General features: G+C 44.2%; 1 protein-coding gene across 1 annotated transcript in view; it reads right to left on the bottom strand.

The window, feature by feature from the left end:
* Positions 1 to 23248, bottom strand: part of NAALADL1 (N-acetylated alpha-linked acidic dipeptidase like 1) — an 88524-nt gene that overhangs the window by 34770 nt on the left and 30506 nt on the right. The window contains exons 7-9 of the mRNA XM_029613250.1: positions 21971 to 22075; positions 5031 to 5116; positions 4470 to 4589 (exon numbers count right to left, since the gene is read on the bottom strand). Of these exons, the coding sequence (XP_029469110.1) occupies positions 4470 to 4589; positions 5031 to 5116; positions 21971 to 22075 (311 nt within the window). The remainder of the gene's footprint in view (positions 1 to 4469; positions 4590 to 5030; positions 5117 to 21970; positions 22076 to 23248) is intronic.

The following is a 23248-nucleotide window of genomic DNA, read 5'->3' on the forward strand; positions in this document are numbered from 1 at the left end:
TGTTTGAAATGCCACCACTCACTAATCCAGGCATGTTTTTTTAGGGACGTTAATGGAGCAATGATGATTTTCTATGGCAAGGAATGAGACCTAGAGTACCTAAAAAATTATTAAATATATGGGGACAGGCTGGCTTTTGCCAGATTTTCAGTTTTACTATTGGGTCATATTGTTGAAGAGAGTTGTTCGTTGGCTTCAGGTGGACAGGTTCTGCAGAATAGCAAACTATGTCTCTCTTACTCTATAATTTCTCTGGGGGTCGATGTCTGGTATACTGTTTTCTGTAAGTTTCAGTTAACCCTTTCCTTTCTTACAACATTATGGAACCTTCCAGAGCATTTTAGTAAGATTAATTTCTCTCTTTGGAAGGATCTGGAGAGTAACCGAATAGGTAAGTTTTTCAATAGTAAGTTTTTTTTTTGTATCCATGAAAGAATTTAAAGTACAAAGTAGCAAACAAATCTGAGCACTTAAAGCTTATTTCCATTCTTTTAGGGACATCAAAAAATCTGAGTTGCTTCTTTCAAAATGGGATCATGAGTTGGCATCCTCTGAAAATAACAAGCTGCTGCCATGTAGAAACTCATCACATTAGTGTAAAACTTATTTACATCTCTTGTGTCAATGTGCCGCTTGTTGTGAAACCAATGAATAGACCGACTCTGGTTTTCTAAGCGGTTTGAAGGATTCTCTATACCTACGTCAAACACTGAAGACTCAGCAGTAACACTGGGTTTTGTGAACCTGCTGAGCAGCTTCTTAAAGGATTCTGTGAAAGCTGGAAGAAACGTTTTGCAGAACTGTTGTGTCTGTGGTCCCTTGGGCTGATGAGGTGAGATTGGCTCTGCCTGCAGGGAGGAGCCTTGCGCGTTCTCACCGTCAGCAGGGCAGACGCAGGCGAAGCAGAGACCGAGGAGTTCCACCTTTACCAGCCCATGTTCCCCCTAGGGGGGAGCCTTTGGGTGCCGGGGCCGGCAGGATCTAGGCGAGGGTCTCTGCAATATCTATGTTATCTATGTTAACAACCACAGGAACCTTTGGAAACTCTGTTAAACATTGAAACTTTGTAAACCGTTGTGACGGCGAAACCGAACGACGGTATATAAAACTCGACAAATAAATAAATAAATAAATGACTGGGGACGTGGTCCAAGGCCGGGCAAAGGTCGTAGGCAGGTGGCAATCAAGCATATCCAGAGTCCAGGCAAGGGTCAAGGCGGTCAGCGAACCAAGGTGCTGTGCTTTTTTTTTTGTTTGTTTTTGAGGAGGGGGGCACTGAACGCTCCCACCTCCTCCTTTCCCATTTTGGCATGCTTAAAAAAAAAATCTTTCCTATCGCCCCCTTCCAGCCCTCTCCCCATCTGCAATCAAAATCCTGTCTACTTCCCACCTCTAGCTCCCCCCTCCCCCACCCGCCTCAGATCCCCAGAAACTCAGCCGGGAAGGAGGTAACATCCTGCCTGCTTTCGGCACTTCCAGTAATGATCTGATAGGACTTGTCTTATCAGATCAGCGCTGTAAATGCTGGGAGCTGGGAGCAGATAGGATGTTATCTCGCTCCGGCTGGGTTTCTGGGGGTCCGGTGGGGGGAGGGGGGAAGAGTGGGGGTGGATAACATTTTGATTGCAGGTGCGGAGAGAGTGGGAAGGAAATAGGAGGAAAGCTTTTTTTTTTAAGCAGACCAAAATGGAAAAGGAGGGGGAAGAAGGGCTCAGCAGCTTCCCATCCCCCAAAAAAATAACATAGCACCTTGGTTCGGGGGGGGGGGGGGGGGGGGGGTGGGGGGATTGCAGTAGCTCAGCCCGGTGGGGCCAATGTGAATTTATTGGAGAGGGGAGCTAGAACTCGTCTACTGGTCCACAGAGTTTATTTATTTATTCATTCTTTTTAAACTGCTCACTCAAGAGAGATCCCTGGTTCCTACAGTGTTCAATAACATAAGAAAATCAACAATAAAACATACAACTCCAAACATTACAAAATTAACTTAAAATAAAACTCAATAAAAATTACCTGCAACAAGCCAGAGAGACCACCATTACTATACTCAGCCCAACGTAGAAAGAGCCAAGCTTTCACTTTTTACCTAAAGAGTAAATATTTGGGCTCCCTTGGAGCTGAATTCCACAATTCAGGGCCTGAGACAGTAAAAAGCCCCTTCCTAATTGTGTTCTTTGAAACTTCCTCTACTGTAGGAACACTGTATAAGATCTCTGATGCTGAGCAAAGATTTCTCCTAGGGTTATAAATCTCAACTGCTGTAAATACTTTGCCCCTTGTACATTAAACTCACAGTCTTAAACTGCACTCTTTTCTGAACTGGCAGCCAATGTAGCTGCCTTAACAAGGGAGCAGCACTGACCCTTTGAGGGTAACCATAGATTAACCTCATGGGCTTATTTTGCATTACCTGAAACCAATGGATATTCTTGACTGGCAAACCCACTAACTGCCAATGACAGTAGTCTATCTGGGGTAAAACAAAAGCCTGAACCACTAACCGAAAAGTTCTTGAGATAAATACCCCTGTAACCTCAATAACCTCAGTTTGGAAAAAACTTGCTGTACAACCATAGAGATATGAGAATCAAACCCCCAATGATCATCACAAGCCACCCCCCAAGTACTTTACTTTGAAACCAGCACTCAATTCCATCCCTTCTATTTTTAACTTGGGTAACCATTGTGGGATAACATCTATGCCTATATATAACCATTTGATTTTCCCTTTATTTAACATCAAATAATTTTTCAAAAACCACCTAAAAAGCAATCCCAAATTCTCATTAATCCTTTCTACTGCAGCTTCAAGATTTCATCAAGAGAGAAAAATAAATTTCACGTCATCAGCATAGATAAGAACATAAGAAATTGCCATGCTGGGTCAGACCAAGGGTCCATCAAGCCCAGCATCCTGTTTCCAACACAGGCCAAACCAGGCCACAAGAACCTGGCAATTACTCAAACACTAAGAAGATCCCATGCTACTGATGCAATTAATAGCAGCTACATTAACTGCACTAACCACATCCTCTGGCAATAAATTCCAGAGCTTAATTGTGCATTAAGTGAAAAAGAATTTTCTCCGATTAGTCTTAAATGTGCTACTTGCTAACTTCATGCAATGCCCCCTGGTCCTTCTATTATTTGAAAGTGTAAATAACCGATTCACATCTACTCGTTCAAGACCTCTCATGATCTTAAAGACCTCTATCATATCTCCCCTCTCGGCCATCTCTTCTCCAAGCTGAACAGCCCTAACCTCTTCAGTCTCTCCTCAAAGGGGAGTTGTTCCATTCCCTTTATCATTTTGGTTGCCCTTCTCTGTACCTTCTCCATCGCAACTATATCTTTTTTGAAATGCGGCGACCAGAATTGTACATAGTATTCAAGGTATGGTCTCACCATGGAGCGATACAGAGGCATTATGACATTTTCCGTTTTATTAACTATTCCCCTCCTAATAATTCCTAACATTCTGTTTGCTTTTTTGACTGCTGCAGCACACTGAGCCGACGATTTCAAAGTATTATCCACTATGATGCCTAGATCTTTTTCCTGGGTGGTAGCTCCTAATATGGAACCTAACATCGTGTAACTACAGCAAGGGTTATTTTTCCCTATATGCAATACCTTGCACTTGTCCACACAAACTTTGATTCAGTATATCACGGTTCCAGGTACTTAGGAAAGTAATTGTGTGTGGCTATTTGTGCAGGGGATAAGCTCCTGGGTCAAACCCCCAGGTATAATCCTAGTAATTGTGTGTGTTTATATGGGTAGACCCCCGAGGTAATCCTGTGTATGCAGGTGATAAGCCCCCTCAGGTAGCACTCAGTGTAGACCTCAGTGAGATTAGCCTCCAGGTCAAAGTCCCTGGGCAGAATGCCAGTGTGCACAGTCTGAACCCAGAACAGATAGTGCTTCAATTACAAAATCCTGTTGTGTCATTGCATATAGAAGAGTTGATGTGATGTATTCATTCTAATAGCAAACGATGCATTATTGTAGTGTATTTCTTTTTTGTAATATTTTCTGGTTTGCTTTTGTTATAATATGAAAAAATATGGATCATTGGTAAGTCTGATAATAAGTGGATCAATACTCAAAGCTGGCCGTTTACGTATACTCTCTATATTCAGGGGCACGGCTAAGCTGTTTAATAAATGCATATATATCCGTGCTTAGTCATATAAGTTGTAACTGGCTTAGACCTGCTCTATGGCTCTTCTAAATTTAGCAGCATAATTTATGTGGCTAAGACCGAATATCTGTAGTTAGCCGCACAACTTGTATGACTAACTCATTCCACCCTGATCTGCCCACTACACACCCACAAGTTATGTGGCTAACTTTTTAACTCTTAATACAGCAAAGAGCATGTACCTTATTCCACAGGGTTTTAACTTGCATCCTGTGATTTCTCAGTGCCATAGTACCCACTTTACCCCATAACAAATACTACTTACCTTCCTTCAGCTTTTTGCCCAGGATTCTTGTGATCTCCAGCATCACGGCAGTCCCACTGCTGGGGTCTATAGCGCCATGGACCCAGCTGTCCCTGTGGTTGCCGTACATAACATACCTGTCTGGAAAAGAGGCAATTCAATTAATCCCAGTCCATGATATATTATAATTAGCTTTTTCACTTCTTGGCTTACTCTGACTCAAGTTTGAATTCTGAATGGGCAAGTTCCAGCTTTCTTTAACTTGTAGTACACATATCTTTAAGAGAAGCAGAACTTCAAGGGCCCACATACAAGAGGATAAAAGATTAAAAAAATATATGGGCAAGGTTGTCCCTGATGACTAGCAGAATTTTGTTTTCCCAATTTATTGGCCCCCAATAGTCACTGATCTAGTGATGAATGAGAACACTCAGTTCCTTCTGAAAGCCAGTGATGACCACTGTAGTTGAAAGGAAACTCATTTCTTATTAAGTACAACTAGGAAAAGGTCATTGTGGCCTGCTCAGAGTCCAGATTTCTTCAAGTGAAGAAAGACCATTCATGCAGTTAAGTGGAACTTACCAGGCTCGACGCTACCTCGTATCATGCCCATGACATTAGCAGAAGGTTTGATAACTCTTTGGTTAAATACATTCACTTGAACATCACTGAAAGAGAAGAATACAGTGCGTCTTCCCATACAAAAAGTCAACAAAGCATCTTATCCATCCTATAACACATTAATTAACTGATCTAATCATCTACAAACTCATCAATCCATTACTCATCCATCTATTTATGCAACCGAACCTTACATCCTTGCACTTATACACATCATCCATGCTCCAATCTATCCATCTCATAATCCATATTTACTGGAGACAAGGGGTCAGCATGACTCAAAGATTCAAAAATTCTGATTGGAGGCTGCAGCTTGAATGCTCTTTGTAATAAATGTTATCTATTTGTTTATTTTAAAGTATTTATTACCTGCCCCCCCAAAGTGGTTCGGGGCAGAGAACAGTAAAATATACACAACTAGTAAAACAACTACTGATTCAAAAAGACAACAAAACAAAAAATCTTCATAGCGCCAAAATGCTGCAGGTGATAGAGCTAATAATCTCAACAGCAACATAAGTAAAGCCAGAGTAGAGAAAAAGGGCAGCTAAAATTGTCTTTAAACAAGTAGTTGACTCAGTTTTATTGAGCTGCTTACAAGCCCCCATCACAGACATGAAAGCAGTGGAGAAACAGTTAAACACTTTTTGACATGTCACACATGAAGATGTTATTCTTGTTCTCCTAAGTTTTTGATTATAAGCAGTTTTGTAAGTATTAACAAAATTATAGTCTCAGCCTTGTACTTGTTTTCCTAAACAAAGAGACTTTATAAGTTAGATAAAAGAAGCAGAACTACAAGGTTATAGAACATTTTTGAACAGATATGAGGTCAGTTGACATTCCATCTAAGATTATAACATTTTTGAAGAGAAACAAGGTCAGTTTACATTCCATCTAATTGTGAGCCATAGATAACCTCATTTATATACGAGATGAGAATAATTAGCATGGAAGCTGAGAAAAAATTACTGTATGTCCATTAATATTTATTTATTTATTTATTTATTTAGAGTTTTTATATACCGGCAATCATGAAAACATATCTTGCTGGTTTACATAGAACGGGGGTGCAATAAATACATAGAACTTAAAAACAAAGAACCAGAACTGAGGTGAGAGAAGGTACAGTTACATTTAACAATGGAGGCCAAACTTGGAGAAGGAAAAAGAGAAGAGAGGATAGAAATATTGGGGCGGATTTTCAAAGGGTTATGCGTGTAACCTCGAAAACCCGCTCCTGTGCGCGCTGAGCCAATTTTGCATAGGCTCGGCGACGCACGCAAGCCCCGGGACGTGCGTATGTCCCGGGGCTTTGAAAAAGGGGCGGGAAGGGGCGGGGCACCATTCCGGGGGTGGTCTGGGGGCATGGCCAGAGGGCTCCAAAGGCCCTCTAGGCCGGGGGATCGCACGCCGGCACTTGGCCGGCGCACACAACCTACGCCTGCCCAGAGGCAGGCGCAACTTATCTAACAAAGGTAACGGGGGAGTTTAGATAGGGCTGGGGGGCGGGTTAGGTAGGGGTGGGGGGTGGAAGGAAAGTACCCTCCGAGGCCGCTCCAATTTGAAAGCCATCGGGACTCCCATAGGGCTCGGCGCACACAAGGTGCACAAGTGTGCACCCCTTGCACGCGCCGACCCCGGATTTTATAACATGTACGCACATGTTATAAAATTGGGTGTAGATTATAAAATCTGGCCCATTATTTGTTTATAATAGAAAACCAATCATAGAAATTTTGACAGTTCTGCGACCTAGCTTAGAGAGTGGATGAAATAAGTGTAGAAATTATACAAATAGTCTTGCTATCAGTAAACTCATTTGAGAGAGAGTGTTATATCAGTGCTTTGCAGAGCACATTGCTTTTTTCTCCAAGGTATACCTTATATTATTTTGTAGCATTTTAATAAAAGACGTTTGTATTCTCTAAGGCTGTTGGTTTTAAGTATTCTTATTTCAGTGAACCACAACAATTGGCAACCAAGGTGGCTCTTGAACCTGCAATCCCCAGCTGTAAAGGTCAAAGAGAAAAAAGCCTGGATCCATGTCTCCCACATCAAAGCTTGCAAGCCAATGCCAGGAATAGAAGCAGATGATAACAGACCAGGACCAGAAGCAGATGACCGCAGACAAAACTACAGACCAGGAACAGAAGCAGACAAATTCTTAAAGCAAGGAGTGTGGGCCTAATAATCCATTCTCCTTTGCTTATTGCCTTTCAAGTTCACACCATGGCATTTCTATATATTTATTTTCTGTTCGGTAGCATACCATTGGACTGCCCTTACCTTACAAAGACTTATACTGCTTTAACTATGAATTGGGCCAATTCCTTCAACTTAACTAACTGTTGGATTTGCATCCAATCTGGACAAAAAGCTGTAGGTCATGTTGTCCACTTCTTGATTCAATGAATAAGACCACCTTCTCTATTTCTAATGCTATCCAGTGTCAATATTTCCCACTACAGCTTCCTGACTCTTCTGCAAACTTATGTGTTCAATGGGTTAAGTCACACGCAAAAGTATCTTCTACAGAACTTAAATGTAATGAAACTATTAAGGTATATTGGAATGGTACCAGGACCATGCCAAAGGTCTGGAATTGCTCAGATTATTTTCGTAATGGTACTACACCTACATTTTATTAATCAAACACATTTTTTCCTTTTATCAAATATTACCTCTGTTATGCTCAGGCTTGTGAACCCTTGGGCCGACGGGAGGATGGAATACCTTAGGAGGAAGATCCAAAGGTTCTCCCATCGGGTGGCGAGGCAGGAGCAGAAGATGTGACCAGCTGACCCTTGGCACTGAAGACAGAGGCGACTGGGGAGGCAGACGAGGAGTCGAGACGTTAGAAGAGAAGAAGTGTGTCTTTGCCACTGGAAGCCCGCGGTCCCCCCAGGAGGAGCCCGTAGGGACCCGGACCGCTGGGACTTAGGTGGACTTTTGAGAGGTCGAGAGTTCGGTGCAAGGGCTGACTGGAGCTTCACCCCTGGAAGCCCGCGGTCACCCCGGGAGGAGCCCATAGGAACCCAGGCCGCTGGGACTTAGGCGGGCCCTTGGAGACAACGGTCAAGAAGAGTCCGAGGTCAAGTGCCAGAGGGTCGTCGCTCACCAGTCCGAGGTCACACTCTGAGGGATCACCACTTGCCAGTCTGAAGTCACACACCAGAGAATCACCGCTAGCCGATCCGAAGTCAGGAACCAGGAACACCAGACGAAACAGGAACAAGGATCCAAAGCACAAGAACTCACCGAAGCAAGCAGACCTGACTAGCCAAGGAAGTTGCCAAGTCAAGGAATGAGCAGAGCAAGCCTCCTTTTATACTTCCTCTGCTCTGGATCATTGGAAGCAGCTGAAGGTAATTAAAGGACTTAGGTCCCTTTAATTCTAGTGAGGGGGCGCGGCCTCGCGCTTAAGATGGTGGCGGCCATCTTGGATCTCGGGCCGCGGAGGAAAGCCGGTAGCTGCCGCAAGGGAGGAGCAGGGACGGCTCCTGACCCGGCGGCCAGCCCGGAGGCCCGCGTCAATGCACGGCGGCACCAGGCACAGTAACAGGGCTGTCTGCTCCGATGCCGAGGCCGCAGCCGCCATGGCTCAAGTGGAGGGGGGGGGGGGGGGGCGCACCCGCGGCCGTCCGTGGGCGCGGAACACAACAACCTCTCCTACTCAAAGTTGTGATACCTCTGGTAAAAAAGAAATCCGACCCCTAACTTTTACAATGAGGGGATATTTAGAAACTATTAATAAAAATCCAGCAGCATGCTCTGTGTGAATGTTTTGATTGTTACTGGAAAAATCAGTAAAAACTTTAAATTATAAAAAAATAATCCTGCAGCAAATTTATTAATTACCAAAGGAGTTTGCTTTCTGGGACATGGATTGAGGTTTCAAAACACCTCAATTTTTCCATTTTCCTGCATGTAATTGGTCTCATTTTAACCTAACTTATCCTTCTCATCCCACATGTTCATGTTCAAACCAACCCCTTAGTTGTAAGATCAACTGGCTGTCATAGTTTTGTCAGAGCTTTATTTCCTCTGTTAGGAGCTGCGGAATTAGAACTTATCATCCACAATGTTTCAGCTATTGTATAATCACTAGTTAACGAAGCTATTCATGGAATAGAAAATCTGCAAACAGAAATAAAATCTTTATTTGGAATAATCTTGCAAAGCCAACAGGCCCTTGATATGTTAGCTGAGAAAGGAAGACTTCGCCAATGCATCAACACTTGTTGTACCTTTATTGATAAATCTGGGGAAGTACAAAAAGTATTCACTGTCCTTCGAGACCTTGCCCTACTTAATTCTTGGTATTGGGATTTTCTAGTTATAGGGGCCTGGATTGGAAGAATTTTGAGGTGGCAAAAAATGCCCCAGCAAAAGGTTTCTATCTGCCTCCCATTACCCTGCTGCTGCCTCAGCTGCCTGTCTCTTACACTGCCCTCAGTGATTACAAATTGCACCCCTCTGGAAAAAAAAGATGCAGTTTCCAATCCAGTGGGAGCATTGAGAGGAGAGGATCACCTTGCTGGTGGCTGAAAGGAATCAGTAAGTTTTGCTTGGGGAAATTGTTTTTTGTTGTTTTTATTTTAAGTATTGGGGAGAAGTAAACTATTTGGGAATATTATTTAGTGTGGTTATTATTTGTGATAAATGTGGGAGGATCCTTGGGCTGGTGGCAGATGACCATGCCCCCGGGGGAAGATCCCGAGAGGGACCACCGGTCAGGCTCAGAGTTGGGAGACAGACACACACTAGTTCTTTTATTAAACTGTTTTAAAGAACCACCAGAGGTGGCAGTAGTGAGCTGGAAGAGCCCGGCTGGGCTGTAGTCCCTCAGGCATTGGAACAGCGATCCCAGGATGGCTGAGCTGTAGAGAAACTGAGATAGTGAGTAGGCAGAGTATGCAGAGTTCAGGAACAGAACCTTGATGGTAACACTCACACCATAGTCTCTTGGAACAGCCCCGGAGCTGGAATGAAGTAGGCCCTTGAGGAGCGAGAACCTGGTTCCAGGGAAAGCTCTGAGAGAGCGATGGTAACTCACTGGTGTTGTAAGCAGCGGTGACTTTCTGGCAGAAGTTATATTCGGTAGCAGGTCCGGGAACGTGGGCCCTCGAGGAGCGAGTACCGGTTCCAGACTGCGACCTGAAAAGCAAGAGAGAGAGCGAGGCCCCTGAGGAGCGGGTACCCCTGGTAAAGTCCGAGGAGGCAGAGTAGCAAGGTAAGCAGAGAGCGAATTCCATCCACAGCGATACCTGGAGGAAGCTAGGTAGGAAACCCTTTGCTAACTCGATTAGCTAGCAAAACAAGAGACCTTAAATATCTGGTGATGATGACGTCATCTCAGGGGGATGCCCCTGAGGTTCACGCCACAGCTGGTACTTGAGTCGGGGCCACATGCGCGCCCTTAGGCCTCAGGAGAACATGGCGGAAGGCAGCGTCTAGCCGGTCCAGGAACGCCGGAGGAGGTCAGCAAGATGACACCATGGCAGCCAAACTTCCATTAACCAAAGAGGGAGTTGCCAAAGAGGTAAGGTGGGCGGAGTGGAGACGTCGGGCAGCGTAGGTCGCAACAGTGTGTTTGTGCTTTTAATAGTCAGTAAGGCAGCTAAAAAACAGAAGTTAGTGTGTTTGTATTTCCCAATCCTCCCACCTCTCACCCATCCACCCCTAGCTCATCCTTTAATCTATAGGCAAGTGCCACTTTCACACACAAAAAAAAATCAAATCAGCCTTTTAACTTCACTTCACGAATTCCCCACATCTTATTGAGAGTTTGATGATTACCCTGTAGGCCACTACCAGACATATAGTGAATTCACTAATACATTTAAAGGATGCTAATTAGTCACATTCCTACTCCCATAGCAACCTAAAACTTAACTAGGAACTGAACAAATTTGAGATGAAGGCAGCAGTCCAGCAGCAAGAGGGGGGCCTCCCTGTCTTTTGCATCAAGTGTCACATGTATGATTTTTTACCCGCTGGTGAGAGGTTGTATGTGTGCATCCGATGCAAAGAGCTCCTGGTTCTCAGAGAATGAGTCCGATCTCTGGAGGCTAGAGTGGCAGACCTGGAGAAGCTGAGGCAGACAGAGAGGTATGTAGATGAGACCTTCAGGGACATAGTAGCCAAGTCCCAACTTCAGACTGGCAGCCCTGGTGCTGCCTTGGAAGAAGAAGGTCTCATGATCAGAAGGCATCAACCTGGTGCAGCAGGAAATGATCCTGTAGCAAGGAACTGCTCTCCAGGCGGTGCATTGTCCTTTCGCATAGAGGATGTGTCTCCAAGGGCTATGGCCCAGGAGGGAAGGGTTAGGTCAGTCATCATAGTTGGTGATTCGATTATTAGGAATGTAGTCAGCTGGGTGGCTGGTGGGCGTGAGAATCACCTGGTAACAAAACTACCTGGTGCGAAGGTGGCGGACCTCACGCGTCACCTAGATAGGATTTTAGACAGTGCTGGGGAGGAGCTGGCTGTTGTGGTATATGTGGGCACCAACAACATAGGAAAATGTGGGAGGGACATTCTGGAAGCCAGATTTAGGCTCTTAGGTAGAATCTAGAACCTCCAGGGTAGCATTCTCTGAAATGCTCCCTGTTCTTTGCACAGGTCCCCAGAGGCAGGCAGAGCTTCAGTGTCTCAATGCGTGAATGAGACGATGGTGCAAAGAAGAGGGATTCAGTTTTGTTAGGAACTGGGGAACCTTTTGGGGAAGGGGGAGTCTCTTCTGAAGGGATGGGCTCCACCTTAACCAGGGTGGAACCAGACTGCTGGCGCTAACCTTTAAAAAGGAGATAGAGCAACTTTTAAACTAGAACAAAGGGGAAAGCCGGCAGTCGCTCAGCAGTGCATGGTTCGGAGGGAGGTATCTTCAAAGGATAGTAATGACACATTAGAATTAGGGCATCCCAACAGTAAGGTTCCAACAATAAAAAAAAGTAGTTCAAGTGCCTGTAACTAAAAACCCACCTGAGCTAAAAAATTCTAATTTATCCCTATCAATTAAAAAGCAGAATGAAAATACAAACAAAAAACAAACTTTGAAATGTTTGAATGGTAATGCCAGAAGTCTAAGAAGTAAGATGGGAGAATTAGAATGTATAGCAGTGAATGATGACATAGACAGAAGGGTAGATTTTCAAAAAGCGCGCCTTTGCGTACTTTTGTTGGCGCATCAGGCGCAAACAAAAGTACGCTGGATTTTAGTAGATACGCGCGTAGCCGCGCGTATCTGCTAAAATCCTGGATCGGCGCGCGCAAGGCTGCCGATTTTGTGTAGCCGGCGCGCGCCAAGCCGCGCAGCCTGCTGCCGTTCCCTCCAAGGCCGCTCCGAAATCGGAGTGACCTCGGAGGGAACTCGCTTTCGCCCTCCCCTCCCCTTCCCCTCCCTTCCCCTCCCTTCCTCTATCTAACCCACCCCCCCGGCCCTATCTAGACCCCCCCCCTACCTTTGTCGGGGGATTTACGCCTCCTGGAGGGAGAAGTAAATCCCCGCGCGCCAGCGGGCCTCTAGCATGCCGAGACGGGACCTGGGGGCGGTTCAGGAGGGTGCGGCCACGCCCCCGGACCGCCCCGGCCCGAAACCACGCCCCCGGGCCCGCCCCGAAACGCCGCGTCTCGCCCCCAAAACGCAGCGCCGATCCGACATGCCCCCGACACGCCCCCCTCGAAAAACCCCGGGACTTACGCGAGTCCCGGGGCTCTGCATGCGCCGGTAGGCCTATGGAACATAGGCGCACCGGCGCGCAAGGCCCTGCTCGCGTAAATCCGGGCGGATTTACGCAAGCAGGGCTCTTAAAATCCGCCCCTTAATTGGCATCTCAGAGACATGGTGTAAGGAGGTTAACCAATGGGACAGTACTATACTGGGAATCAAATTATATTGCAATGACAGAGAGCAGCATCCGGGAGGCGGTGTGGCGCTTTATGTCCGGGATGGCATAGAGTCCAACAGGATAAACATCCTGCATGAGACTAAATGCACAATCGAATATTTATGGGTAGAAATCCCTTGTGTGATGGGGAAGAGTATAGTGATAGGAGTATACTACCGTCTATCTGGCCAAGATGGTGAGACAGACAGTGAAATGCCAAGAGAAATTAGGGAAGCTAACCAAATTTATAAATGGGAGATTTCAATTACCTAATTAGAACCAAATGGGAACTGTAAATCAGAATATTAATAAAGCCTAAATGAAGGTGTCAGCAAGCCTGACGTTGGATATTTGAACAGAAACCAACCGGTCTTCTCAATCATTCATCTTCAAAAAACTTTATTGCACTATTTAAAATAAATTTTTCAAAAAAAAAAAATTCAAAATATTTTTTATGATTGTAATCCCCAGTCCAGAAAGTATGTTCAAAAACAATCTCTTAGAATCACTAAGTAGCGCCCAACATGGCCAATGTTTCGCAACAGCAGTGCTTCTTCAGGGGCATGTGAAAATTCTTTATCAAATTCTTTATCAAGTTGAAATATGTGCCTAAAAACATGACATCAGAAAGTTTCTTAAAAAACTGTACAATATTAATAGTAGAACCCAGCAGTACTTATCTTTGTTAAATGGATACCATTTACCCCAATATTGACTGGTAAATGTATCATCAGGACATGCTAGAGAGATAAAGTTCCTGGATGGAATAAATGACAGTTTTATGGAGCAATTGAGTCAGGAACCAATGAGAGAGGGAGCAATTTTAGATCTAATTCTCACTCAGTGGAGCACAGGATTTGGTGAGAGAGGTAACGGTGGTGGGGCCGCTTGGCAATAGTGATCATAATATGATTAAATTTAAATTAATGATTGGAAGGGGGACAGTAAGCAAATCCATGGCTCTAGTGCTAAACTTTCAAAAGGGAAATTTTGATAAAATGAGAAAAATAGTTGGAAAAAAACTGAAAGGAGCAGCTACAAAGGTAAAAGGTATACATGAGGCATGGACATTGTTAAAAAATACCATCCTAGAAGCACAGTCCAGATGTTTTCCACACATTAAGAAAGGTGGAAGGAAGGCAAAACGATTACCGGCATGGTAAAAAGGTGAGGTAAAAGAGGCTATTTTAGCCTAAAGATCGTCATTCAAAAATTGGAAGAAGGATCCAACAGAAGAAAATAGGATAAAGCATAAGTGTTGGCAAGTTAAATGTATGACATTGATAAGACAGGCTAAGAGAGAATTTGAAAAGAAGTTGGCCGTTGAGGCAAAAACTCACAGTAAAAACTTTTAAAAATATATCCAAAGCAGAAAGCCTGCGAGGGAGTCAGTTGGACCATCAGATGACTGGGGGGTTAAAGGGGCACTTAGAGAAGATAAGGCCATCGCGGAAAGATTAAATGATTTCTTTGCTTCGGTGTTTACTGAAGAGGATGTTGGGGAGGTACCCGTACTGGAGAAGGTTTTCATGGGTAATGATTCAGATGGACTGAACCAAATCACGGTGAACCTAGAAGATGTGGTAGGCCTGACTGACAAACTGAAGAGTAGTAAATCACTTGGACCGGATGGTATACACCCCAGGGTTCTGAAGGAACTAAAAAATGAAATTTCAGATCTATTAGTAAAAATGTGTAACCTATCATTAAAATCATTTATTTATTTATTTATTTAACAACTTTTAATATACCGGAGTTCGTGAGGCACATCACACCGGTTCACAATGAACTTGAGACAGGCTAGAATTACAAAAAACAGGGAGAGGGGGAGTGAGCAGGCAAGAGAAAAAGGGAGCGGGGGGAAGGTGGGATAGACAGCGAGGAAGAGGAGAGAGCAGCAAAGAAGGTAGAAAGGAGTAACCATAACTGAGTAGAAAATTATTTACAGCAGATTATAAAATACCAACTGCAGAGATTATCATCCATTATAGCTGAAGAATGGAGGGTGGCTAATGTAACCCCAATACTTAAAAAGGGCTCCAGGGGCAATCTGTGAAACTATAGACCGGTTAGCCTGACTTCAGTGCCAGGAAAAATAGTGGAAAGTGTTCTAAATATCAAAATCACAGAACATATAGAAAGACATGGTTTAATGGAACAAAGTCAGCATGGCTTTACCCAGGGCAAGTCTTGCCTCACAAATCTGCTTCACTTTTTTGAAGGAGTTAATAAACCTGTTGTTATGCACCCTGTCCGCGGGTCCCCCCGCAAGCAGGCACCTTGCCTTTTGCTGCTTGCTGCTCCCGACGTGGCTGGACGCTGCCGAAGTCGGGTTTTCCCGAGCAACCGGAGCCGCGGACTTTGTTACCTTTCGTGGCCTGGAGGCCGCCCATCCTGTTCTGCCTTGCTGTGGCTGGAGCCGCGGACTTCTTTGCCTTCATCGCGGCACGGAGCCGCCGCCGACGTCCTGTTCACCTCCGGGGCTGGAGGCCGCAAGCCCCGAGCTGGCTTGGCGGCTGGAGCTGCTGCCGTCGTCGGGACCTGCTTCCTAGGCCCAGCCCTGCTTCTGCGTGCTGACGTCGGTGCAGGGCCGCTGTCCACGGTCCTGCACAGTCCTGCTTCTTCCTCCTGGGTGCGCGGCCGCGCCTCTCTTCCAGATTAAAAGGCTGTGTGTGTGGAGGAGGGTGGGTGAGAGTCTATGTCAGAGCTTTCCAAACTGTGTGTCACCTGGTCCACATAGCAGCAGGGCCAGCGGAAGCAGGAAACTACAGCAGGAAGATCGGCGGGGACGTGGTGGAGCTTACCTCACCACGGCCCGAAGAAAAGGGTCACGTTCACTCCTCCTTCTTCCTGCCTGTGCAGCCCCGTAAGAAAAATGTTGCTGGAGCCGTGTGGGCAGGAAGGAGGAGGAGCATCTGCCATGTACAGAAGAAGAGCAGCGTTAATGGGCCGCCGCATATCCCATGTCACGGTGGCCCGAGAAGAGGAGGAAACCCGGTAGCAGGGCCACTGTGAGAATGAGAACCTGATTGTGTGTTTGAGGGAAGAAGACAGATGGAGAGAAAAGAAATAGAAAAAAAAGACCCTCTAAAAGGAATTGGCAAAAAAACAAGAAAGGGAAGGTGGAAAAAAAAAAGCCTGTGACCAACCGATTAGAAAACTAAGATCAGACAGCAAAGGTAAAAAAATATATTTTTTAGTGATTGGTATATGTTATCTTTGGGAATGTGCAAGAGTAGCACTTTCTCTATGCCAATCTTGCAATGTACGAGATCGGCATGGAGGAAGTGGAAGCCCGCAAATATTTAATACCGCGGGACCTGCATAGAGGACGCAGCAGAACGGCTTCAGTGCCAGTAGCAGCAATCAGCACCTCCCCAAATATCCACATGACAGCAGTAGCAGAAGAATGAGAGAGGCTCTGAGGTTGCTGGCAAAAGAAAGAGAGGGGGGTCTGCCTTCAGTGTGTGCAAGTGTATGAATGGGATTCTGCCTGGGGATGTATATGTGTGAATGTATGGGTGTCTGCCTGAGGCTGTACCTGTCTATGAGAACGAATGGGTGTCTTCCTGGGGTCTGTCTGTGTGAGAATAGATGCCTGTCTGTGTGTGGTGTATGTGTGTGTGAGAATAAATTGGTGCCTGCCTGCCTGGGGGTCTCTGTGTGTGTGTGAGAATGAATGTGTGCATGCCTGGGGGGTGGGAAGGGAGCAGTGTGTGAATGAATGGGAGCTGCCTGGGGGTCAGTGTGGGTGTATTACACACCCAGTGTAACATTATGTAATCCACAAAAATTTATGTATATATTTAAGGAAACATACATAAATTGTCGTAATATGTTTTGTTCGTTTAACCTTTAACCTCTGGTTTGCTAGTAGACTGAATTACTGTGTCATGAAATTATGTTTGTCTAAAAAGTGTGTCACCAACATGAAAAGTTTGGAAAGCTCTGGTCTATGTGTATCTATCTTTGGGTGAGTGAATGACTGCCTGGGTGGGTGAGAGCGGATGTGTGTGCATATATGTATGTGTGACTGCCCATGTGTGAGTGTGGGTGGATGACTGCCTGTGTGTGTCTGTGTTTGGGTGGGTGAGTGACTGCCTGTGTGGGTGACAGCAGGTGCAAGTGGGTGTGTGGGGGTGGGTGAGCACCAGTGAGTGGGGGTGGATCAGAGCCAGTGGATGTGAGGGATTGAGAGCTTGTGTGTGGGTGTATGAGGATCAGGTTTGTACAGCTCCCCTCCTCCAATCCAAACATCCCAGGCATGAAGAATGGGAGATTTTTAAAATCCTTATTGGTTTCATTATTGGATGCTGTTTGATATGTCTACAGTTTTCAAACTTTATATTGATGTTCTATTCATCAGTTGTTTGAAATATTTATTCCTTTAGTTAGTATGCAGGGCCAGCACAACCCACTGCGCAAGCAGTGCAGTTGCACAGGGTGGTGGCCTGGAGGGAGCGGCGGCCTGAGGGCCACAACCAAGTTGAAGGAGCTGCTGGTGCCGCTGCAAGAAGGAGGATCCACAAGACCCTGCAATGAAGAGGAGGGAGTTGCAGGGCCGCACGGCAGTTCACCCTAAGAAAATGAAGAGCTGCAAATTATGAGATTTAATTCTTTTTGACGCAGAAATTTCAACCCTTGAGAAAGGACTGAGAAAATTGTTTGCAGTCCGAAACACGGTCCAGTGTCACAATTTTAAATGCATAAGAAAATGTTTTGAAAAATATGGTTAAAAATTCTCAAAATGAACTGAATTGACCACATGATTAAATATAAGGCAGAGTTTAAACACGCGAAAGCAATAACGATGATGCCTATTATGAAGGTCAAATTCCAAAAGTGGTAAATGTCATTCACAAGCTGAAGCGTCTACAATATTGGGTACAGTTAACGAGTATTGGTTATTTAAGTGAAGTTTTATTTTCCGATACAGTTGAATCCAAAACATCGAGTTCTCACTCTGCATTGGTTGAAAGAAAAGGAAGAGCCATAAGGCTGTGTGGTGGTTCGCAACCTGCCGCCCGGCAAAGATGAAAAAGTTGCAGGGCCGCGCGGCAGGTTGCGAACCACCATGAGGCAAAGATCAGAAAGTTGCAGGGCTGTGTGACAGTTTCCAACCTGCTGCACGGCAAAGAAGAGGAGGAGCCAAACCATAGGGCCGCGTGGCAGCTCGCAGCCCGCTGCGCAGCAAAGAGAAGATAAGTGCAGGAGGTCATTCAGCGGGGGTCCGGAACCCCAGCTGAACGACCTCCTGCAGTCGATCTCCTGCCGGCGCCATTTTCCGTACGATTCGCGGCAGGAAATCGCTCCCGGACCCCCGCTGGACCCCCAGGGACTTTTGGCCAGCTTGGGGGGGCCTCCTGACCCCCACAAGACTTGCCAAAAGTCCAGCGGGGGTCTGGAACGACCTCCTGCAGTCGAATCGTGTTGGTCTATGGCCGCCGCCATTTTGCGCCGCCATTTTGCAAAATGGCGGCGCAGAATGGCGCCGGCTGAAGACAACACGATTCAATTGCAGGAGGCCGTTCCGGACCGCCGCTGGACCCCCAGGTAATTTAAGGCATTTGGGGGGGGTTCGGGGGGGTGGGGGATTTAATTTAAAGGGTCGGGGGTGGGTTTTAGGGTGTTTTAGTGTGCCGGTTTTCCTGCCCTCCCCCTTCCCCCGATTTATGATTTTTTGACGATAAATCGGGGGAATTGGTATTGTATCGTGGCCCTAACAATTTTTGACGATTTAAAATATATCGGACAATATTTTAAATCGTCAAAAAACGATTCACATCCCTAGTGGTCATTTGTCCTATGGAATTTGATTGCCCTCCTGCTTCCCCCGAAGAAGAAAATGATATATTACAAACAGACCGCATATAAACATAAAACTCAGTAAATTATTTCTTGCTGTAACCCTCTGACTATATTATCAACCAAAGTGTACAAGAAACAAGGCCACAGATAAAGATGTCCTCTTGAACTTATAAGCAATAAACTGTTAATATATACTTCAACAGTAACAAGCTATATATAAGATATGACATTGCTCAAACTGTTTAAATAAAGCTTTTATGCTAACTTGCCATATTTCTTGTTTATTTAATGTGGTTCTCTATATTTACAATTCACTGAACAAAAGGAGGGTGAAACTGATTTCATTGTTGAAAGATAAATGAATACAATACAAAGATCATTTTAAATCTTCCTATTTCTATTTTGCAAGAATATGCTCTTAGCTTTCAATCCCTTAGTCATTCACAGGCCGATACAGTAAAGTGTGGCCGCGGTTACCCTGCTTCTAACCCACTTTCTACTCACAATTTGGCCGCATTAGTCCAACCCGCGATTCACTATCCCTTTTAACCCATCCTTACCGCTTCTTTAAATCAACGGGAAACCCTTTCCGCCCGCGGCATGTATATGAGATGTAAACGATCGGATTAGCTATACTTTACTATCATCTTTTTATATTTTATTCATGTTTAGAAAAACACAAAAGGATGTTTACTCTGTGAAACTTTTTTTTTAGCAAGCGTACACATAGACTGGAATATTTCTGTTAGAAAAGCTACTTATGAAACTATTTTTATCTTAACTTTTCAACCTTTATATATATACCTGACTACAATGTGTGAGCATTTAATCTGTCATAAGTCCACTTCTAAGTTTAATGATTCAGCAAACACCTGATTTTTGTCCTTTCACTTCCCCCAGGAAATGAATTCATACATCAAGTCCTTCAGTAAACTAAAGCCTTAAAATATATGCTGCCTCCTCTGTCCTATAATGGGTATGGCCCAGTCTATCTATACCTCCTATAATAGAAAAGCCCTGGGACCAACCCAAGCCATGGAGGGGAGACCAATGATTGGAGCCTTTTATGAATTGTTGTCATGAAAATGATGAAGAGAGGGGATTGTTGTGGTACTTAAAAGTCCCTTTCACAGACATGAAAGTGGTGAAGAAGCAGTGAAACACTTTTTAACATGTCACACATGAAGTCATTCTTGTTTTCCTAAATTTTTTATTTTTGATCATAAGCAGTTTTAAAAGTACTAACAACATTATAGTCTCAGCTTTGTACTTGTTTTCCTAGACAAAAAGACTCTATAAGTTAGATAAAAGATGCTGAACTACAAAGTTATAGAACATTTTTGCACAGATGCAGTCAGTTGACATTACATCTAAGATTAGAACATTTTTGAAAAGAAACAAGGCCAATTTATACTCCATCTAATTGCGAGTGATAGATAACCTCATCTACATACAAGACAAGAATAATTAGCATGGAAGCCAAGAGCACATTACTGTTTGTTCATTCATATTATTTGTTTATAATAGAAAACCAATTATAGAAATGTTGGCAATTGTATTATCTACTTAGAGGTGGATGAAACAAGTATGGAAATCCTATAAAGCTACTTCTGCTGGGAGATTCAATCATCAAAGGAATCAACTTGGGTACTCATTATGATGGGGACACAATAGTTAAATACCTTCCTCAGCTAACAGAAATGCAAACCAGGTGGTCAATGCAATTATAGAAGAAAGTAAGAAATCTGTTATCAATGTTATAATCCAATGACCTTGCTAGAAACAATACCCATAAAGTACAGAATGATTTCCAAAATCTAGGGAAAAAGATTAGACACATGGCAGAGACTATTGGCTTTTCAGAAGTATTACCTGTTCATGGAAAGAGAAAAGAAAGGCCGTGCCATATAGACAGCTTCAATACCTGGCTCAAAACTTGGTGTAAAAGAATGTGGATTTGGATACATTGGTGGCTGAGGCCATGTAGGGAGCAATAAAAGGTTATATGGTAATAATGGCCTACATTTGTCAATGGCAGGACAGAGGATGCTAAGTGAAAAATTCATATCGTACATTATCAGGCATTTAAACTAAGGAACGGAGGTGGCAGGAGGTGGCCAGGGAACTTGGCATGTCACCCCCCCCCAAGCAAAACAGTACGAGGGAAGAGAAAGTAAAAAAATCAATCAGTTAAAAAATTCAGAAAAGTTGACTAGGAAGAGCAGCTAGAAAGCTATGACTAAAAATGCTCGAAGTCTGGGTAACAAAATCCCAGACCTGCAGGCCCTAATGGTGGAGGCAGACAGCAATCAACGGGGGCCCTGACTTTTATGGTCTTAGGAAACAAATAAGCATGGAGGTAACCTGTGCAGATACTACCATATGCTTGCTGGACAGACTGGATGGACCATTTGGTCCTTTTCTGCCATCATTTCAATGTTTCTACATCTAGTCTTGCTATCAGCAAATTCACTTGAGAGAGAGAGTTGTATTGGTGCTTTGTATAGCATGCTGCCTCTCTATAACAGTATGGTTTATTGTGCTTGATATACTACAAGTCTCAGCAAATCCAAGCGGTTTATATGAAAGACAAGTATGGCTACAGCAGTGAGCAAGGCACCCATCACTGTGGTGATATGCAGATCCTAGAAAAGCTATTGGTTTGAAACTTTGTATCACAGATGACCTCATCAAGGTGTATTATATGCCAAATTCTGGAAACCCTGTAGTGACAGGACACTAGGAGAAGATGATCTCATAGTTTATGTATCAATTAAATTATTCACCTATCAAACCATCATCCATCCATGCACTTATCTGTCCATCTAATAATCCAACCCAATTGTCCAACTACTTATGCACTTATCTTTCATCCATTCATATGCTGATCCAACTCTCAGTCCATCGATCTGTCTATCCCATGATCTCTGATACTGCACCACACTCCTATTTTACCAGCCCTGGGTGTACCCCTTTAAGTGACTTGCTGACAATCACACAATAAGTAGTGGAGCATTAGCATTGCTCATCTCTCAACCAAACAGACTGTTGGAAGATATAAAAATTAAATCAAATGAGGGTAATGCCTAATCCAGAGTGAAGAAAATTGACAAGACCTGCAGTGAGATGATGGGTAAAAGATTTAACTATGAAGTCAGAAGCTGGCTGCAATCAGAACAGCCAAATGACATATTTACTTACCTGTCATTGGGGAATATGCCTTCATTCCGGAAGCCTGGTCCAAGATGGTAGTTGCAGCCAAGTGAACCCTGCCAATCACTGGGTGCAATAGGACCAGCCAACTCACTAAAGAACACAATGCAAAAAACAGGAGACAGATTCACTCTGCTTACATTTTGACAATGTACCTCACTGTGAATGCTAGCAGATGCATGCAGGTTACACATTTTTAAAATAAATAAACAATTCTATTTTCAATACTATAATATGGTAAACAATGTAGCAACAGCCACAGCACACAGGTAAGATCCTTATGGCCTGAGTCACTCCATAATATGGCAAACTAAATGAAGGTGCTTATCTACTGGTTTGGCCTTCTAGTCAAGGGCATGGCTCAACCTTCATCACTTGATTGTCCACTTTTGGAGTGAACTGGGGCTCCAAGCAATTACATTCTGTCACAGGTTTATTTCAGGCTTGAAATGGAAATATTATGTCCAACCTGTTCTGTGATGTATTTAAAAAGAAAAGTCTGTGCAGTGTATATAAGCCACTAGGAAGAGGCCCATACATAGCTCCAGCCTCATATCAGACCCCCTATAGAGTCTGCTTCTCATACATGGCTATACCAAGTGATATATAATTAGGACTTCTGATTTTAGGTGTTTATAAATTGTAAATTTAGGATTTAGAGTTCAATATTCTAAAGACATTTAGACGGATAACTCACAAGTTATCCATCTAAATGGCCAACGTGGAATAATTTAGCCGTAAAAAAAAAAGGGCATTTCAGGGGCGTTCTGGGGAGGGACTGAGATATCCAGCTAACCTAGATGAATATCGAGTATATTCAGCTAGGAAAGCTGGATAACTTTAGACCTGCTTCAGAGTAGGTCCGTGTATCCTAAATCTGCCCCCCCAAACCTTTTTAAAAAGTAGCGAATTGCCCAGTATTGTAGGCCAGACCCCCATTCTAATTTTACATTAAAAATGAGATCAGCCTGCCTCTCCCTCTTCTGCAGCCTCCGAAGGTGACCCAGAGGAAAAGGGGTTTACATAATTGGTACCTGAACAGAGACCCAAAGGGAAGTGAATCCATACCCAGTTTCGAAGATCAGTTTAAAGGATTGCCAGATTTTCCTGTTTCTTTCACTATTTTTCTGCTTCTGAAAGCTTCCTGCGATTTTTCAAGATAGCTGCCATCCCTGCGAAAGGCCTGTCTGTGAAGACGCATGTGAATACAGCGTGCTTGCCCCTGCAGACCACTGGAGCTGGGCAGAGGACTCTTATGCATGTGAA

Source organism: Rhinatrema bivittatum, chromosome 8, assembly GCF_901001135.1.
Source record: "Rhinatrema bivittatum chromosome 8, aRhiBiv1.1, whole genome shotgun sequence".
NCBI lineage: Eukaryota > Metazoa > Chordata > Amphibia > Gymnophiona > Rhinatrematidae > Rhinatrema > Rhinatrema bivittatum.